The 20,590-nt window shown below is 44.7% G+C and overlaps 1 protein-coding gene across 1 annotated transcript in view; it reads right to left on the bottom strand.

Moving 5' to 3' along the window:
• LOC144769444 (polycystin-1-like) overlaps positions 1 to 20,590 on the bottom strand; it is a 640,821-nt gene that overhangs the window by 54,473 nt on the left and 565,758 nt on the right. The window contains exon 50 of the mRNA XM_078653538.1: positions 4,855 to 5,029. Coding sequence (XP_078509664.1) covers positions 4,855 to 5,029 — 175 coding nt within the window. The remainder of the gene's footprint in view (positions 1 to 4,854; positions 5,030 to 20,590) is intronic.

Raw genomic sequence — 20,590 nt, 5'->3', positions numbered from 1 at the left:
ATGGAGAGCCACTGAAGGTTTTGCAGGATGGGAGACGTAAGGTCAAATTTATTGTTGTCAATAACAAGGTGAGCCACCGCTTGTAGAACTGATCTGCGAAGGGCAATCTTTAATGCCTGGGAAGAAGCCTTAGTTGAAGCCTAGCATTCTTCGCCATAGCAGCAATTTGCCTCTGAAGATTAAGGCCGCTATCAGGGATGAAGCACAAGACTTAGCATTTTGAACAATATCGATTTGTAGTCCAGACCTGTGAAGGATTCCATCCACTAGTGTACAGGAACGATGGAGTTCTTTGGAGAGATTAGCAGGAATTCTGTTTTGACAGCGTTAAGTTTGAGTTGATGTGGAGACCTTGCATTTGAATTCTAGTAAAGGTGTTGCAGAGAAGAATGTAGTCCAGGGATAAGATTTTAAGCTAGATTTGAGTTTCCCCAACATATAGTTGATGAATCCCAGAACTACTGAGAATCTCAAATAGTGGTTCTAGATATAGGCTGTACGTAATTGGTGAGAGGATCAAGCCTTGCATAACTCGATGTTGGAGGCTGACTTTTCTACCTGTGAGCAGGTAATCAGGTAGGTGGTGACACAATCTACCCCTTCAATGCCCATTCGTTTTCTCAAGACTTTGATCAGGGCAATGTGGTTCATTGTAACAAAGGCAGCTGAAAGACCATGGGGCACAAGTAAACAAGAGTTTAAGGGAAACCGAGTGCATTGTCCTTAATGTGCAGGAGGGTGGGATCTGTGCTGTAAGGTTGTTGGGAGACAAATTGGAATGAGTCTGGTTGTTTGTTAGCAAGGATGTGAGGCCAAGGTTGGTAGGATACACAACTTTCTGTCAACGTTCCTAAGAAGGGAAAGGTAGAGATATGATAAAGGTTGTTCAGATCACTTGGACCCAATGAAGGTTTTTTAAAAGTGAGATTTTATCTGTTTTTAAACAGTCCGGGGATGTGCCTTGCTCTAGAAAGGAGTTTACCAAGGTGGATCAGACGGTAAGAAGCTGTCTTTGCTAACAAAGCCAGGTATAGCATCAGAAAGGTGATTCGATCTTTTGACCTCGAAGATGGTGCGCAGCTGCTCTGTTTCTGAGATCAGATCAAAATGCAACTCGGATCACTGTTCTTTGCTCGTTAGCTTGACATCTACTAGATGTTCTGTGCATTATGAAAAAGATAGATCAACTGAGGTTACTGGTTTTTCAAAGAATTTTGCAAGGTTATCATACAAGGATGCAGGAATTGATGATAAACAATATTCAACTTCTGATTGAGGGCTGATATCTCAAGACACAGTCACCAGAAGGAAATAAGCGTGTTTTTGTGAATCACAGCTATTCTCCCTATGTCTATCTTCGAGGTGAAAACAGAGAATAAAAAAGTGGGGTGAAGAGAAGGTCCAATACACTGTTGGAGAAAGCAATAAGCAAACTTTCTAAGAGAATCATGAAATTGAGATAGAGATTCATGATCATGTCTGCTATCTCGAGGTAGAGTTTAACTACGGACGGCAGTCGAGAAGCAGACTCCATAGAGTGATGATTGTAGGCTTGGCGAAAGGTTGTTTTTGGGAGCAAACAGGCAATTGGATGCAGTGTCAACCTGTTGATTGAGGGAGAAGGATGTGGCGGTCTGTGGTTCATGATGGTGGTTATGGGAAGGTTGTCTTGGTCATGGTTGAGAGCCTGATCAAGAATATAGATGGGCTTTTCATTGCTTCCATGAATTATTAGTGGTTGTCATTGCAAAGGAAATAAATTGTTCGTTTGGGGGCACAGCTGTTTCTGTGAATAGTGGACTGATTTCAGGGAGAGGTGATGGTCAGGTTGCAAGAAAAACTTGGGGCTCAACAGCAAACAAGAAACGTGAAACAGCCTGTGACAGGACATCACTTTACCCCATAAGCTGGGCTAATGAGAGTGGCTGGTTGGAGAGATATGAATAATTCTGGAGAGGACGAAAGGATGGGGATAGTAGTTAGGAATGTTAGAACAGGCGAAGTGAGAATGGGAGGCAGGTGTTCGGGATAATTTTAAGAGATACATGTAAATATTTTGATTAAAAAAATTCAAAGATAGCTGGTGTGTGGACACACTGGCTATCTTGAAATGTATTTTGTAATCCACTTTTATAAAATCCATATAAAATCCATTCCTTTCTAAGGTGGCCACCTATCCTCGCGCACAAACAGAATGGTAGAATGGCTTTTGGTGTACTTGCCAAAAAAAACAATTCAATGATTGCTGCATTGTGTGTGCATGCATGTTTTGTTTTGTTGTACCTTACAAAAACCAGTAACTGTTCATGGAATGTAAACGCATGTACACATATGGGTGGGCATTTTGGAATGATTTTTGGTAAAAAAAATAATTAAGTTGCCGTTTTACAATGATTCGCAGGTAGCCTAGAAGCAATATTAGGAAAGCAGCCTTGCTAAAAAAACAAAATATGTGTAATAAAAGAAACATTGGCAGTGCACTGCTGTTGGTGCGGATAATAACATATTGCATTGAATATAAATAATGAATGGAGTCTTTAAAAAGCGTGGTGCCACTCAAAAAAAGATCATCCGCGCCAATACTAAGCAGCAATTTGGACCTTATCCAGAGCCTGAGTGGGGAGATTTAAATGAAGCCACTTTTAAGACTCCTAAAAGCATCTTCCGTGTTTATAAATCGGAGATGCATTGGCCATTGGTTCCATGCCTTGGTGCCTATCACCATGAAGAATTTACTACCTCGAGTTTTTAGTCTGAAAGGGCAGCAGGTTTGCATTTGAAGATCTCGGTGTTCTCAAGGTCTTGTAGTGGCTAAATCTGGCAGTGAGATATTTCGGGCCCGTGTCCTTAAATGTCCTAAAGACTGGCAGCAGTGTTTTATACAGAATTCTTTTATGTCTAGGTAGCCAGTGAAGTGTTTATAATGCCACTGATGCAGAGATCCTTTGGCAGAATGCGGTCACTCTCACAAAGGGAAACAATGGCTGAATTAGGCTCACCATTTGTCCCATACTGTACAGTGAGGCGGGCAGAAACAAGATGTAAATAACTACAACATACACATGGATGGAGAGGGCTAAGTGAAACTATCCGCATGTTTTTTTTTTTAAGATTTTGTTTGAGATAGAAGGGCTCTTTTACAAGCTCTATGCGCTGTTGGAACATCTCTTTTTGTGACGTTTGGTGGCTTTTTTCTTGGCCGTGTAGATATGGATGGTGTAGGGAGGCGTACCATGAGCATTACGGTGGGTGTTCCCATGTAACACCCACGGCATTTGACACATTCCCAGATTTACAACAAGCTGTAAACCTGGGAATACGTCAAAAGCCGACGCCTCCCCAGGGGAGGCACATCGAGAAGAAATAACATTAGTTCTCCTCGTTTTTTATCTTTCTATGTGTGCTGCATTTTGAGGCACACCTAGAAAGAGGAAATGGGCTCCATTCATTGTGTTTGTGCAGGAAGGTCTCCCTTCCTGTACAAAAACAAACATCCCTACAACGCAGACACCCTTGCACCATAGTGCAGGTGAGCCTGTGTTGGCGCATGGCAGCCAATTGAGCTCCAGCGCAGGGAAAGAGGACAGGAATGAGCTGTATCTAATAGATACGGCGCATTCCTGCCCTTTTCTTTTGCTGTAGGGCAGCGCAGCAGGATGGCTGATATCGCTGCCCTATGACAAAATATTGTAAATGAGGCCCTAAGTGTCCTGGCCAATGCCAGAACTACACATTGCTGAAGACTCTAACTTAAGTGGAGTCTTGAAGTCGAGAGACTGGTCTTGGACTCTGTATGTAAATATATATGTATGTATGTATGCATTACGATGTATGTAGGATACGCCTCGTATGGAGAGACACAGGAGCTAATTTGTTACCCAACAAGGAAAAAATTCAAGATTGTTGACAAATCGGGGGGGTTTGTAGGAATGGGCGAGGGATTGATAGTTCGTGTTGGTAATCCAGGGACCGATGCAGCAGAGAGAACCCTTATCAATGAAAGATGAGGTGCTTCTTAAAGACTTGCAAAAAGTGTGGGGCTGGCAGGTCGAGGTCCATATTGATAGACCAGTGGCTGGTAGATCCCAGAGAAACCTTCTTAGTGAAAACAAGAGGCTGGTGTTTAGCCCATCTCTGACTAGCAGGAGTGAGGGTGTGAACATCAGTCTCCGGCTGTGGAAGCAACAAGCAAAGTGTGGGAATACTACTCAGTGTCTAGTCGGAAACACATCCGATTCTGGATGAAGAACTACCTCTGCTTTACCAGGTCCAAATTGGAGGGCCTCACTGTGGGAGACATAACCAGGAATACACTATACCTCATCTACTCCAACCGCTGTTCGACTCACACTCAGCACAAAGAGTTAAAAGCTTCAGGGTCATATTAAATGCAGATAGCTTATTTGTTCCACATATAAGAAAAGATACAAATGTTACACTGATGATGCTCGCGGGACTAACTCCACTGCTCCAAACCAACTATACCATGGAAACCACAGACACTGGTGGTGCCTCCACGGTTGTAATAAATTCTTGATGATCTCTGCTGTCTGGCTCCAGCGGCTATGATGGTAAATCGCTGCCTCTTTGTTGCTAGATTTTGGCCTCTCTACAGCCTGGCTCTACAACCTTACTAGCTCGCCTCCAGAGCACAGGTTCGGACCACTCTTTACCTTGGCTCTGACTCCTATCACGTGTATAACAATGTTGCCATGGCTAATAATAATGGTCGGTCCTGGTTGCTGCTGCCCAACCCAGGCTCTTGTCATCTAAAAGGGCCTTTGATTGGTCGCCTGCTTGGCCCCCCGTGGTATCACTTAGACCCCTGGTTTCCCTCCCGTGTCGGTAACTCACCATCATCGCACGTGGCAGGTCCAGAGTGGAGTTGTGCTGCGGCAAGCGGAAGGGAATGATGGTGGTGGAGTGAGCAGCAGGCCCAGCCAATGGGAACTCTGTCAGGAGAGAGATGGCCACATGCAGGTCCACGTCAGGGTGGTACTGGGTAAACTCCACAAACACAGCCCTGCTCCTGGGAAGAGGAAGAACACTCATCATCAAACGTGGGGAGGCAAGTAGGAGGCAGAGAATCAGAGCATGAGGGTTCATGGGCAGAGAGTGTAGGGGCACAGAGAAGGGGCCACGGAAGTGAAGAGCAAATGGGTGTAAGGGGCAACGAGTGGAAATAGTCAGATAGGGTACATGCAGGAGGAGAGTACAGTGGGTCACACATTTCAAGGCCAGACAGTGCAGGGGCAGAATGTGCGGAGATAAGGGTATAAGATGACAGAGGATAAGATGGAGGGGCAGAGATCGCTGGGGTTGGATGCAGCAGGTGGAGAAAGTTCCAGGGAATTGGAACAGGGTACAATGAGGCAGACAGTGCTGTCGGGGGCAAAACAGTGGGGACGAGAAGGAACAGCAAGAACTGGGCAGAGTTTTCAATGAAAGGTGCTCATGTAGAAAGAATGGCCATGGAAAGAGAAAACGGACTGAGGACATGGCAGATGGTGTACATGAAGATGGAGAATGTGGTGGGATGTAGTGCAGGGAGACAATGGGTACAGTTGAAGTAGATTCAAGAGCAGTGGTGCTGGAACAATTTTCTGAATGGGGTGTTGGCCATCGACTTAAGTGCCTTTCGTTTTACTTTGCATACTGCTGAAATATGATTTGATATAAGTGTACTTTACTTTGTAAAGCAACCACGATTTATTTATATATGTTAGAAACCCTCGGGAATACTGTGGCATTCTCTTTTCACCTATATCTCAGCAAGAGAGTCACTAGTTAAAATTACAAAACGAAATTGCAGACAGCAGAAGGAACAGTAAACACATCTCTCTGTGTAAAAACTCGAGCACTTTGTCAAACAAAGTTGCACATCATGTGACAGTTTCCAACTGAAATACACTTGAGCGCACAGTAATTGCTTCAAATATAGTGGAAGGAATATGAGGGTGCATTAGCAAAAGGTGAATGGGAGCTAGGGACGGTGGGTGAGACTTTGCTGTGAGCAAACTGGTGAAAGTGGTTCTAGTGAGAAGAATCGAGAGAGTGCAAAGAGGATGAGAGAGAGCTAGAGGGGGTATGGAGCAGTGCAGGGAGCAAGAGGGAGCCAGGGCGTCTGCAGAGTGGGAGGATGAGACTTGATACAGTGCAGGGAGTGTGGGAACCGAGCCAGATCCAGTGCAACAATCGTGAAAGAGGGCACAAAGGGTGGCAAGATGGCCCAAGATTGTAGATAAGATGCAAAGTGAGTTAAAGAGAGGTGAAAGCAACTGGAAGTCAAAGAGTTTGTGATGAGGGTGTAGTTGAGAGCAAGACAGTGCACAGGAAACACAATAGTCTGCAGAGGGAGATGTTTGAACAGACAGAGATGGAATAAAATGGAGAGAGATCAGATTTGAATTATTTAAGCAAACAACAGTAATCCTCTTATAATTCACTCAATTGCCTCACTCGTGGCCACAGGACTCCCAAACCAGCCTTTATCCTTTATATAATACAGCTAAAGCCACTGAAGTTGAGAGACTTTCTAGGAGTGTGACCTAAATGTAGTACAAGTATAACATCACTGCTGGACTTGGCCCTGTCTGCAGGGTCACTGCAAATGTTTTGCCTTCACTCCTCCTCTTTTCTGAAACCATTGTTGTTGGCGTTTAGGATTCTGTGCACTTTACTGCTGCTAACCAATGACAAAGTGCTTGTGCTCTCTCCTTTAAACATGGTAAAATTGGCTTTCACCCAATTGACACATTTAGTTTACTTACAATCCCCAGTAAAGTGGCACTAGGAGCTGTAAATGAAATGCTACTAGGTGGCCTGCAGCTCCTATTGTGCCACCGACTTAAGTAGCCTTTTTAAACATGTTTGGGTCTGCCAATTCAGCCTGTGTGTGTAGTTTCAAACTATCATTTCGACCTGACAAAAAACTTTTGCCCGGCCTAAACCATGTTTTTTAATACATATATCACCCCTAGGGTAGGCCCTAAACAGACCATAGGGCAGTATGTGTTGCATTAAAAAAGTGGGACATGTATTTATAGGTTTTACATGTCCTAGTACTGAAAAACTCTCAAATTTGTTTTTCCCTATTGCAAGGTCTACCTCTCCCCTAGAATAACCTTTGGTTACCTTAGTACATGTAATAAGTGATACCTTTTGATTGGGAGCAGGTAGGAAAGTCCATGGCTGAGCAATTGTGAGTTATTCTTTAATGGTAAAGTTGGATTTGAAGTCACAATTCTGAAAATGCCACTTTAAAAAGTTGGCATTTTCTAGTCCTAGCCATTTGGTGCTTGCAGCCTGTTTCTGGTTCACATGCCAATGTTTAATTGACAGATGGCCTTTGTGTATTCCTCAGACAGCATCAGACAGCATCGCAATGGAGGGTCTGGTTGTTGGCAAGATGGGCCATATCTGGCAGGACGGGGCGTGGAGCAGTCATGTACCACACTTGCACTTCAAAGGCACTGGCTCAGCTCACATGCAAAGGATTTCAATCTAGCCTATTGTGCCCCCTGACAGACTGGGATCGGGACAGGGATGCAAGAAATTGCAAACACACCTGAAAGGGGAAACTCTTTACAAAGTGGGCACCAAGTATTTATAAATATAGGACCCTCAGACCAAACTCTTCAGACCACTTTTAGAACTCTGGAAGACTCAGAGAAAGGACTGCCTTGCTATCCTGTGGCAAGAAGGACTACCCAGCTGCTCTGCTGCCCTGCCTGAAAGAAGGACTACATATTCCTTGATGCCTGGAGAAGGACTGTACTTAGAACACAGGAACACCAGAGTGACTCCAAGAGTTAGTTGGCTGGCCTCCGGTTCTGAGCTACAAGGATCCAACAGGCTCCTCTGCGCTGAAGCAACTTGACATATTTTGACTCCGAAAAATGCATCGCAGCATCTGTTTGGTGACTTTGCAAGCACCGACCCAGCACAACGAATTTCTACACCAACTGACCCAGCTCAACGCCTCTCAATGCACCTTGACGCAAGGCTATGTACTGCTGCTTCTGTTCCATGGCTTTGTAAGCACTGACCCAGCCCGACACATCTTGATGCCGACAACTGCTCAGCTCGCCGCATATTGACTCGGAGCGGCGGATCTCAATGCAAGTCTTCGCGGTACCAGTGACTTCATCAACCTTGACGCAGCATGACTCACCTTGACACCTACATCACAGCATCTAATCGGCAGCTTCATCAACACAGCACAACACATCTTGATGCACAACCTCACACCGCAAGCTCCATGTCAACGTCTCCTCGATGCCTGCACAGGCCAACCAAGGACTTTTCATTTCAACCACCAGGACACAAGGTACTTATAAGAGTTTTAAGAGTGGACCAAACTCAGTCCTGTATCCGACATGCATTCCGTCGTGGTCGGCATGACTGTTTGATTTGGATCAGGGCCCCCGTGACCAGATACATCAATTTGTGCTTCTAAAGGCTAGTTTTCTTTAAAACCTTTAAAATTGCATACCTCAATTCTACTGATTGCATTTTGTCATTCTGGTGTCAAATAATTTATCAAAATTTACTCTATGTTTCTAAATCAGTGTGGGATTTTTCTTGCATTGTGTTTTCACTTTATTGCTAGTTGTGCGCTGCATAAATACATATTGCCTCTAAGTTAGGCCTGGCTGCTTGTATGCCAAAATACCATGGTTAAGCACAGCTTAATTTTGGGTCTGTTTGTGTTTTGCATTGACAATAGTTGTGGTTTTTGCATAAGAAGGGGTTCATCCCTGTCAACCAATAACTCAGTTGCTCACATTGGTGTTCAGCGGTGGGATTCAGTTCTTGTTTTGTGCAGTTCCATAGAGCGATTCTGCGTAACACTATACCCCAGGCTTCACCTGAAAGGTGTTGAATGATCAATCTGAATGTAGAGTGAGTTCCTTTCCTCAGTGGCAGAGGTGCTTCTTCCTTGTGCATCTCATACCCTGCCTCTCCTTTTGCCACAAAATGTAACCCTAGCATACTATCCTTGTCCGTGACTGTTATATTGGTCTATTTAAAGTCCCTCCCACCTTTGCCTCAGGACGCGTATGTTTTCAAAAACCTCCCTTTCGTTAATTCTGCTTGAGAACATCCATTACCTTGCCGTGTCTGTACCCTTTTTATTTTATCTAACATCTCATCTACTTGATGGCAGAAGAGATGTTGGCCATTAAATGGCTGTCCAGTGAGGTGTTGGTGAAGGTCGAGGTATAAGAAATCGATAGGGAACATTGAATTACCAGATTATTGTAGCCAACAGAATGACAGCTACTATATTTAACGCCAAATATATGAAGCTTGACGATATATATCTTTATGGTACATAGATGTGGAGTTAAGAATATTTGACTTATGCTTACCTTTAAGTATTTACCTGCTTAATATTTCGGTCCTCGATATTTTGGATACAATAATGTGGTCATTCAATATTCCCTACTCGATATTCCAAACTACAACCAGGCCAGCATATTACCCATATCCAGCTATGCCTAAGCAGGAGGATGCTGGTGTTAATTTGCCCTTAGGCTGTATTCGATCTATTTACTTCCACTGACTACTGTCATTCTTCATTATTAGGCCCAAAGAGCTTGCAATGCACCACCAACCTGCATGCCCTATGGCTACTCTTTTTCCCTGTTGCATCTCCCTTTTTCACTTTCGTTATCTTGGGGGATAGTGTGTCGCCTGTATGAATGCACGCTTCCTGGCGGTGTGTACCACTAACTTGGCCAGTGCACCTATCCACAGCTCCAAAGTGGGTCTTGTGGCTTTACCTTAAACGTCTTTCATACTCATGAGATCACCACTCTAGACCTCCGTCAACATGGTTTTAAGAAGGGATAAGATCTTTGGGGCATAATATCAAGAAACAGCGTTAAAATGATTGCCGATTTAGCGGCAGGAAACTGAGGCTAAAGCGGCGATAATGGGCTTGATATTATGCCCTTGTGAATTCCCATAGAAGCCCATGTTCTGGTGTCAACATGGGCTTCTACTGGAATTCTCAAGGGCATATTATCAAGCCCATTATCGCCTCTTTAGCGGCAGTTTCCTGCCGCTAAAGCAGCGATAATTTTAATGCCGTTCTTGATAATATGCCCCGAAATATTTTTTTCTCTTTCCGAGAGTGTCTCAGTGAAGAAGTCTTCTTCTTCCTCCTATACATGCATTGCAATTTTCTCTCACACACACACACAAACACACACTGATACTTTATTGCATGTTTAATTAAAATCTTCACAATAAAAAGAAGACATAACAACAAAAAGAACTGCAATGAAGTAAAAAAAAAATCATCGGAATCGGTGTTGGGGTGGTGTGGGGTGGTGTGGGGAGGGGGAGTCGACAGATGACGACGAGTTAAAATAATATTAAAAAACCAAAAACACTTACTGTGCGCTCGCCACATCGTCCACTAGGCGATGCGGCAAGCGCGAGGTAAGTGTTTTTCTTTTTTAACAAACGTTATTTTAGCTCGTCCTTGTCTGTCAACCCGCCCCCATCCCCACCGCGCTTACCTGTCCCGTCCGCTCCTAGAGATCATACTGTTTGCACAGGTCAGTGTTGTGCCCGTTACGTCAACAAAGCTTTTGCGACCACCCTACAGTGCTTAGTTAGGAATGTGCCCCACAGTGCACGATGTGTAAAGCGCAAGGTTTGGTCTAAAATGCAAGGGTATGATCTACACCGTGTCAGCCCCCCGCTGATAAAAGTATTTGATTAGTTTCCATGTCGCTTAGTACAAAACACAAAAAGTTTGATAAAAAATACAAAAGTAACAACAACTTTTCAGGATGATACAAACGTGCGCTGTGCCTTAATGCCAGTCATTTTAAACACAATTCTTGAGCAGTCGTTAACTTAACAAGCAAGTAATTGCTTTCTGGAATTCTGGCAAGGAGTGTGCAGCCTTTGGTTTGGCCTAGAAAAGCGCAAGGATTGAGTCAACTCCTTTTCTGCCACCACCTGAGGCAAGTACCTGATTAATTCCAAGTCACTTACTGTAAAAAGAGAGGGATAAGGTGCAAGGTTTGGTCGAAAATACAAATATGACAGCAACAGTCCAGGTACAAACACATGTGCAATGCACCTTAATGAGAGTCACTGTGAACAGCATTCGTGGGCGGGCGGGGACAAACTAATAGTTCCTTTCTGTGGTTCTGGTAGGGATATACAACCAATTGTAGTCAAATATGGCATTCCCTTATCTGGGCCCCTACTATGGAACAGTATTTTGCCATTCTAGCTGGTTGCATTGAAACATCACACGTGTACGTAAGTAACAGCTCCCTGCAAGTTCTCCCATGCTTCATAAATAAAGGTGTCAGCAAAGTGCACGTGTCAGTTATCAGCTCGGGCCAACAGCAACATAGGTGACTCCGCGATTCAGTAACATAAGTGCACAGACACCACTGCTGCCACGCGCGTCTTGGTCTCCAATGTGCTCTGAATTTCCATAGCGGTACTACCAGCCAGGAGTATCATGGAGAGGAGAGCTGGCCTGTCCAATGGGCCTTTAAATATGGCTGAACAGCTGCTGCCTCGTACGAATGAAGCAGACCTGGAGCCCTCAAAAGTGTGCATTGCTTCCTGCCAGTCGAACGCCTTGGACAATTGCCTACCTTGAGTTTTTAAAATGCGCTTTAACTGATGTTGAACTTGTGTTATCGCAGTATGTTTTATGAGTCAGAAATTCAAGTTCAAGTACTAAGAGCTCTGTAGGTAATTTGGCCTGCAATTCAGGCTTCGTTGTACCTTCTTTCGCAGAGGCAACCTGAAGGTGATCTTTTACAATTGAATGGCCAATTTGCACTCAATTTCCTGGCGTAAGAGCCCAAACTCCAACACATTTGGATGCGCCGTGTGCGTTTCGGCATGACAACAATTTTCCTGTAAACTGCTCAAGGATATTCGATAGCATCCTGGAAAAGCCAAGGTGACCATCATTTATAGCTGAGAGTAGTTTAGCCTCGATTACTATACGAATTCCTTCTGTAGCAGGGCTGTGCAGGTTTTGATGAAGTTTTGCCAGTGCAAATGTGTTTTTTTTCCTGCCTTTTATTCTTTTGCCCTGGACTGTAAGAATGCTTCACTTGAGTCGGACAGCCATATGTCCAGATAGTTACATGTGTTAGTTGTTTTTATACTGAGTGGCCCCTGGTTCTATCTCTGTGGAAGGTTTGGAGATCAGCACCGTAGTTTTTGCTGTATTGGCTGTTAGGCAGTTGTTAATGTTTTAAGAAAACAGTATGCTTAAAGCCCTCTGCATCCCATTGATGACGTGGTCCAGGATAACAAGGTCATTGATGTAGTGTATAATGGGTAGTTTTAATGTCCCCAGTTTTGGTTGCAACTAAAATTTCCTTTGGAGAGTGCTGGCCCTAGATCAGCAGTATAAAGGTTACACAACATGGGTGCTGTAACTCAACGCTGTTTTAATCCTTTGTTTGTATTTGTTTTTTAAAGAAGAGTGGGTTTGGGATAGATTGATTTGTGCCCAAGTATCCGTGTATGTGGCGATTATTGAGTTTAGCAGATTTTCAGTATCCCCACTCGGCAAGCTTTGCCCATAAGATGTTGCGATCAATGCTATCAAACGTCACTCTGTAGTCTAGGAAGCATGCTTATAATGGACTCTACTCTTATTTTTCTGCTTAACTTGCCGAGAAGGACAGGGCTTTACATTATCCATAGTAGACGCCTTAGGGTGCAACCCCGTCTGTTCATACTGGATGATATTGTTAACTGTTACTCAATTCGCGCAGTAGGACTTCTGCAAAGGCTTTCCCCTCTACATTCAATAGGGCTATTAGCCTATAGTTTTCCGGTTTTGAGCTGTCACCTTTTATATGAATTGGATGCAGAAGGGAGCCTCGCCATGGTTCAGGAATGTTTGATGACCAAATGCAATCTTGAATTTGTGGCGCCCAAAGTCTGTATCATCATTAAAGATGTTCCCTTTTAGGCCATTTAGCTCAAGCCCCATCTTTGTATATTGTTTGGAGTATTGTTTTTATTTCCTCTACTGTTAGGTGGATCTATTCCTTGGTGTGGTCTCCCATTTCATATGCCGATTGCACTTCCCAAAAGGCGAAGGATGGGTCAGGGCCTAGGTACAGAAATAACATGATTTGTCTATAATTTCGCAGAAACAGCATTTACTTTGGTGATGGTTGTGTTATTAAGGCCATTGACATATTCCCAGAATTTTCTTGACATAGCAGGTGCTAACAAGGAGAATACATAGTTCCATTTCATCTCTAGAATTTTTGTTTTAGAGCGCAAATTAGTTTTTTATGTTTTGTCCTTGCTTTTTTGAACTCCCTTTTAGCGAGAGCTCCTTTATGCTTCCTGTATATGATTTCTGCGTTGCTGTGCATTGCAATTGTGGATGGTGCTACAGCCTAGATAATAACAGCATGATATGAAGTGGTGTCATCTGGTGGGGATGCCTTTACAGGATAGGGCTCTAAGGCTGTGCCATCTACTGTGTCTACCTGTAGACAATCATGCATCATCTTGTTAATCAGCTCCTTGTGGATTCAGTTATGTTAGTGTTGGATGGTAGAAGTGAGTATATGGACCCTGGCTTCATTGGTGAAAGTAAGGTGAATGGAGTGTCTGCCTTCCACTTTTTTTTATATTTAAACACATTCTAATGTCCTCAGAAATTGCTTCTTCAAATGTGAGTTTGCATTGTTTCGGAAGTTGCTGGTATCTCCTACAGTGGCCTGGGAACACTATCCCATATCTGTAGATCTACTGTATGGCATTCCTGAACTTTCTTGTCCAGTCTGTGAGCTTGGTGCTGAAGCCTTTTGGGGCTTCAAAATCGATTTCGGCATCAAAGAGCTTGCAGCATTATCTCAGCCTCAAGGGTTTCTTTGACCTTCAGATTCGTTTTGACTTCGAGAACCTCATCCTTTTGATCGGCCTCCTCCAGTGTTGACACAAGTTGCAGTCTCCAATAGAGTGGCCAGTGCTGCCTATCGAACATTGTTTGATGGCAGTGCTTTGGAAAACTATTGCCACTTTCCGGGGTGTTCTTTTGATGAAGCCAAGACTGCTTTCAACGTTGATCCTGAGCTGGAAGTCCCTTCTTATGTGGTGCAGTATCTTTTCGAAGCCCATGGTTTTGGGACTGGTCCTCAGAATCAAACCCAGAATCATCAGGTATAGTCTTTGTCGCGGGTGTGAGTTTCGGTGGGGGTCCTGGAGATTGAATGCCTCTGAGTCAGCATCTTCAGGTGGTATGGAGAGGACTCTGCTCCTTTTGTTCCTCCGGTGTACAGGATGGTCCATCTCTATCGTATTTGGACTCAATCTCTTTGTCTACAGCATTGTCACAGGAACTAGTGGAAATATTGCACCCACCATCTATCACATTGCTGTTGGCTTGTTTTTAAAACAAAAACTAATTTTACCTGCGTGTGTGCCCTCAAGTGTTTTAGGAAATGTTTTTAAAGTATGTGACCTGACTTTGAAATTTTACTGTGCTATAATATGTCTTTAAAATTTGCGCAATTGCACTAAAACTCGCTGCTCACTTACCGGTACCCGAATTTGGGACCAGATTCCGCCAGTCCCTCCCCAGTCCACCACCAGCCATTAGCGGGCTGTTTGCGTCGAGGGAGTTGTGAGTGGCGGATATCCACTTCCGGTGTGCCGTGCTCCTCTGCCATTTTGGGTGAGGAGATGGTCCAGTCTTCTAAAAACTTGGCACCAGCCCCAGCGAAAAGGGGCAGATGGTGCGGAATCGCAGTTGATTCATGATCACAGCATGCAACTGACGTGCTAGAGGACAGCTCGGTTGTAGGTAGCTGTGTTTGTTTTACCTGTGTGTGTGCCCTCGAGTGTTTTAGGAAATATGTTTTTAGAGTATGTGACCTGACTTTGAAATTTTACTATGCTATAATATGTCTTTAAAATTTGCGCAAGTGCACTAAAACTCGCTGCTCACTTACCGATACCCGAGTTTGGGACTAGATTCCGCCAGTTCCTCCCCGGTCCACCACCAGCCATTCGCAGGATGTTTGCGTGGAGGGTGTTGTGAGTGGCGGATACCCACTTCTGGTGTGCCGTGCTTCACCGACATTTTGGGGGAGGAGACATTCTAGTCTTCTAAAAACTTGGCACAAGCCCCAGTGAAAAGGGGCCGATGGCGCGGAAGCGCAGCGGACGCGCACAGTGGACATGCCAAAGGCAAGCCCGTCTGAGCCCGTCCGCACCAGTTCATCGCCAGACGCCAGACATGCTGCCCCTTTCACTACAGATAGGCTGACATATGCCTGGAACGATCTTTCAAAAATTGGGAATTCGGTGAGCAGCTGCACACAGTCCTGTGAGGACGCTATTGAGGGCTTGTTGTCTACAGTGTGGCTTCAATGCTGCATCAACCCCGTCTCCACGCTGCCACTTCCCCCGGTATAGGAAGCATATTAGCATTTTTATTTTAATTGTCGCTCCTTAGCCAAACACTACGCTTATGTCCATGACCTATTAGAGGACGCCTCTCCAGACATCCTCTTCCCTACGGAACGTTGCTCTCTGATGCCATGATAGCCGAGCCTGGCCTAGCGCTCCCTGTAGGCTATTGTATTCTCACTATTAACACAGCATCTAGAGGCGGGGGCATCGCGGTTATTTTCAAATCCTGCTACTCCTGTACTTTCGTAAAACAGGTTGTAAGCGAATGAGCACACTTTAAGATTACACTGAGCCCAAACAATACGATGTCAGAGCTTCTAGTATACCAACCCTTTGGCCATCCACAATCTCTAAGGAAGCCCTTGCGGAGACGGTCAACGCGTTGATGGTTAACACAGCTAACTTTACCGTCACTGGGGATCTGGACAATCATGATGACACTGACGTGGCTAATTTTGCAGCTGACCTTGCGGCATGCCAGCTAGTGCAACTGGTTCCGGGTCCGGCGCATATTGCCGGCCACCTGCTAGACCCAGTTTTCAAGAACATACCCTTGCTTACAGTGCACGTGCCCTTCCTCATGGGATGGACAGACTACTATCTGGTCCCTATGTTACTCCACGGTGGAATCCCTGCACAGAGTGAGGATCGGACGACCTCTCTCAAACGCCCATGGCACAAATTGAACTGGGATCAATTTGACACCTACCACTTGGTTGCTTGCCCAAGTTTGCCGGACAACTCCAATGAGGCATACACGGTGTTCTCCAACTGGATCAGCCAGCTGTTAGACAGCCTAATTCCTGAGAAATGGTCTATTAACCGCTAATCTAAAACTAGACCATGGTAAAAAGGCGAACTGGCCTATATGCGCAAGGGCTGTAAGAGGTTGAAGCAATTATGGAGAAGGGACTTCAATTCCGCTGCGAAGGATATCTACCGGGCGGCGATTAAGAGGTACCATAAGGCCATTCAATTGGCACGAGCGGCATTTTACGCCAATCAAATCCGCAAGAGTAGCAAACCCAGCGAACAGCATTTTTTCGATACTCTCTAGCCTTCAATCCCAGCAGACCGCCGCTCGGCCGACTATCAAGTCCAATGAGCAGTGTGAGGACCTTGCCACCTTCTTTTTTAAGAAGGTGGATAACATCTGCAGGTCCTTTACGACTGCAAATAGTAACGTGCAGGTGACACGGTGTTGTCAAAAGGCTAATTCCTTAGATGCCTTTCCGCCACTCCCTGCAGACCAGCTGCTAGCATTGTGCAGCAAAATTAAGTCAGGATCCCCTGCAGACCCGCTCAAACCAGACCAATTTTGGAAAGTACTTCCTGCAATCATATCCTCTTTGGGCCAGGTGATAAATGGGTCCCTTGCCATGGCAAGCATGCCCAGGGCAGGGAAACAGGCCAAGGTGATACCCCTGCTAAAAAAAAACTTCTCTTGACCCAGCTAAACTGGAGAACTACCGCCCTATTTCCTTTCTCCCTTGGGCGGCAAAGATCACAGAGGCATATGTCAACTCCCTCCTGTCGGACTTTCTGACCATGAATAACACACTGGACCCCTCCCAGAATGGCTTTCGACCAGGTCACAGCACGGAGTCTGCTCTCCTGGCCGGGACAGAATATCTCTGGTCAGCACTGGACGCTGGTTGAATGTCAGAACTGATTCTATTGGTTCTAAGTGCCGCGTTTGACACAGTGTCCCATGCCATACTGCTGCGACGCCTGGAGGAGGCAGGAATTATTGGTCCGGCACTGGAGTGGCTTGCCTCATTCCTTCATGAGAGGTCGTTTGTGGTAACAGTCCCCTCGTATGCCTCAGACGAACACCCCATCAAACAAGGGGTGCCACAGGGTTCCTCCCTCAGCCCCCTGTTATTTAATCTTTACGTCCAACCCCTGGCTGCAGTAGACAAGAGCAGAGGTCTGACCATGGTCTCCTACGCCGATGATACACAGTTGGTGGTGGCACTCTCGTACGACGCCGAACGGGACGCCCTTAAGTATCAGGGCGACCTAGCGGCAGTCACTGACTGGATGACCACCTACTGTCTCCAGCTGAAAGCCAGCATGTTGGAGGTATTGGTGGTGGGGAAGGAATATGGTCAGTGGAGGGAACTCTGGTGGCCCGCTAGCCTTGGTGGTGCCCCCTCACCCCCCACAAGCTGGTTGTGAAAATTCTAGGGCGTGTCTGTACTTGTCCCTCAACTTCCTAGTTCAAACTGAAAAGGTGGCAGGGACCTGCTTCTGACTACTACGGGGGCTTAGACCCCTATTGGGTTTCTTTTATGCACCCACACGACAGATCATCATTCAGGCGTCTGTAATGTCATGTCTGGACTATGCCTGCTCTCTGTATTTGGGGTCCAATAAGGCTTAATTCTGAGCCTACGAAGGGCACAGAACGCGGCAGCAAGAACCCTTCTGGGTTTGCACAGGTCTTGCCCGGTGCCTGACGCCATTCGTCATCTTCACTGGTTGCCCGTGGCCAGGCGAATTGAATTCAAGGCTCTATGCATCTCTTTCAAAGCCTTGAAATTGACCATCCCTATTATCCTGGCCATCCTCCTCTCGCCATATGTTCCCTCATGACATCTCCGCTCACAGGGTCAACACCTGGTGGTGGTTCCCCGGACACGGAGAGTCCGTGGTGGAGGCCGCTCCTTTCGTAGTAGGGCGGCCATCCTCTGGAACGCACTTCCTCCTCACATCCGGGGCCTTAAAAACTACCTAGAATTCAGGAAGGCCATTAAAACTCACCTTTTCCCTGCACCGTAGTCCTATTATCTGTTCCACCCGTACGTGTCAATTACTCTGCTGTCAGCTCCAGGACGCCCCTTTGCTGGGGCAGCTGCTGCGCTTTACAAGTAAAAAATAAGCATTGCATGCATGCATGTTGGGGTCACTAGGTAAACCAGAGGTTACAGATCCTCTTTGGTATGTGGCAAAAACCACTGTTGTAATAGGGCTAAAACTAAAATGGAGTATTCTCCAAACTCTTTCCTATATTATCTGTTCCTGTGTCCTCGCCTCGGCTGATGTTATGGCATTAGGTTTTGCTTATGCTGTTTTATGACTGAAGTTCTGAATGGCTCAAAACAAATGGAAGAGCACTTGTGCACCCTGCTGTATGTGATGCATTCCACACACTGTTCCCATCGCTGCAGGGGACTTGGTCAGTCAGTCAGTCATGAAACTTTTATTCGGTTACATCTTAGCGAAACCATAAAAAGTACAAAAATAAAACGCTGCAGTGCATAAAAAACTCACAGTGACAAAGTACGATTTAAAACAGTTATCCAATTGTTAACAATGATTCATTGGCAGACAAGGAAAAAATAAAATAAAATAAACTAAAACACTCAAGAATTACAGCGAATTTTTAAACATGATTTTAGGAAACAAGCTACACACTCAGCAATGTATTGGGAGTCCAAAAACTGCAGAGCCAAATAAGCGGGCCGACATGTTCTCAGGCCCATGTTTCGTAATAAAGGAATAATCCAACGCTTGCGAGAAAGCTCGTAGTATCTACAAAACAATATTACATGCATTGTAGACTGGGGTGATATGCCATCACAAGGGCATTTCGTTGGATTAAGTGACCAGTCCTGCTTTTTTGGGAATGAAACTAGGCGAAAGAAAGAATTAAATCGAAACCTAGTCAATACATATTTTTCAAAGGTACTTAAATGGAATGTTAGGTATGGTTGAATACCCGGAGCAGTCTGGACTGATAAACTCTGTACATTTGAGGATTCGCTTATTTCTTGAGAAAGACGTAATCCCCTAAGATGAGTTGAACATCATTTTTTCAGGTTTTTCCTGGTGATGGTTGTCAACACTGAGGGTTCAAAAAAATAAGAAATACAATCCAAATCCTTAAAAAAATTGGACACATACACAAGCCATGGAATTTTTCTCCAATTTTCCAAAGCCAAACAGTCACTTATCAGTGAGCGGGTTAGATGACACTGTGTTTTAGTCCAGATACGGCGCCACAGCAAAATCGGCTGGCATTTAATATTATCGATTAATAGGGGACTTTAAAGCCATGTAGTGTTTGACATCCAAACAGACCATGTCTTGGCTATGGGTTAGTTTACTCAGCATTATACGAGCTCCCATGGGTCGGTTGGTGTCACACCCTTTGCTCACTCAGTGAAAGCTGAAGATGACTTTTGCGCCTCACCACTTCCACCAGCCACTACTGATTTGCAATGTCAGTAGGTCTGGCTTTAAAGGAATTTAGTATGGTAATGTGAATCATTACAAGTAAATAGCATGTGAATGGATATGTATTTCTGGTGTCAAACGTTTTCACTTTTTTGGTTGCTGCAGTGACTTAGCAATTGAAGCACAACTAAGCCCAATTGTGGGAAAGGAGATGGAGTCGGTTCCCTGGTGCAGTGTGGGTTTCAGCAAGTTCAGTTCACCTCGAAACTTAAGCCCCTTCTTTAAAGAAAAATAACTTGTAATCATTCTAGCCCGACACTAGATGGCAGGAGTGTGCAAAGCATATAATCTCACATAGTAAGGATAAAGGTGAGGGTTACTTTTATTTATAATATCTCTCAACTCTGAAATCTGCTCTGCAGGGCTCTGGAAGAGGATCGTAAAAATCAAGTGCACTGCGGAGAGACTGAATAACAGTGGCAAATAGGATTGAGTGCTGGGGAAACAAGACAGTCAGAGATGATAGAAATAATAAATAGATAAACGAAAAAGGAGACATTCAGGAAAGAAGGACGTGCAGGCAAAGGAAAAGGAAAAGCGATGGAAACAAAGGAATGGAAATGGAGAAAAGCATGAGGAGTAGAAGAAATAAACATGAGTGAAAAATCTAAGAGAGAGGGAATGAAAGAATGAAAGAGCGACAGAAAAAATAAAGCTAGTAGAAAATAAAGTAAAGAACATGCATTGGCAACAGCGCCGGTTCCTCAATAGGGGTAAAAGAAAGTTGTGCGACTACTAACAGTATATTTTTCTGTGTTATAGTTCATAATTTTTTGCATAATTTTTGTCTTTAAATAGCCAGTGTTTGTCTTGTAATTTGGCCTGGGTTGATACCTTCGCATTGAACTAATTTCCTTGACCCAGGAACTTTATCCTTACCAGGGGGTCCTTGATATATCACATAAAC

This window comes from Lissotriton helveticus, chromosome 7 (assembly GCF_964261635.1).
Source record: "Lissotriton helveticus chromosome 7, aLisHel1.1, whole genome shotgun sequence".
In the NCBI taxonomy this organism is placed as follows: Eukaryota; Metazoa; Chordata; class Amphibia; order Caudata; family Salamandridae; genus Lissotriton; species Lissotriton helveticus.
This window is presented reverse-complemented; position numbering and strand designations above follow the sequence as displayed.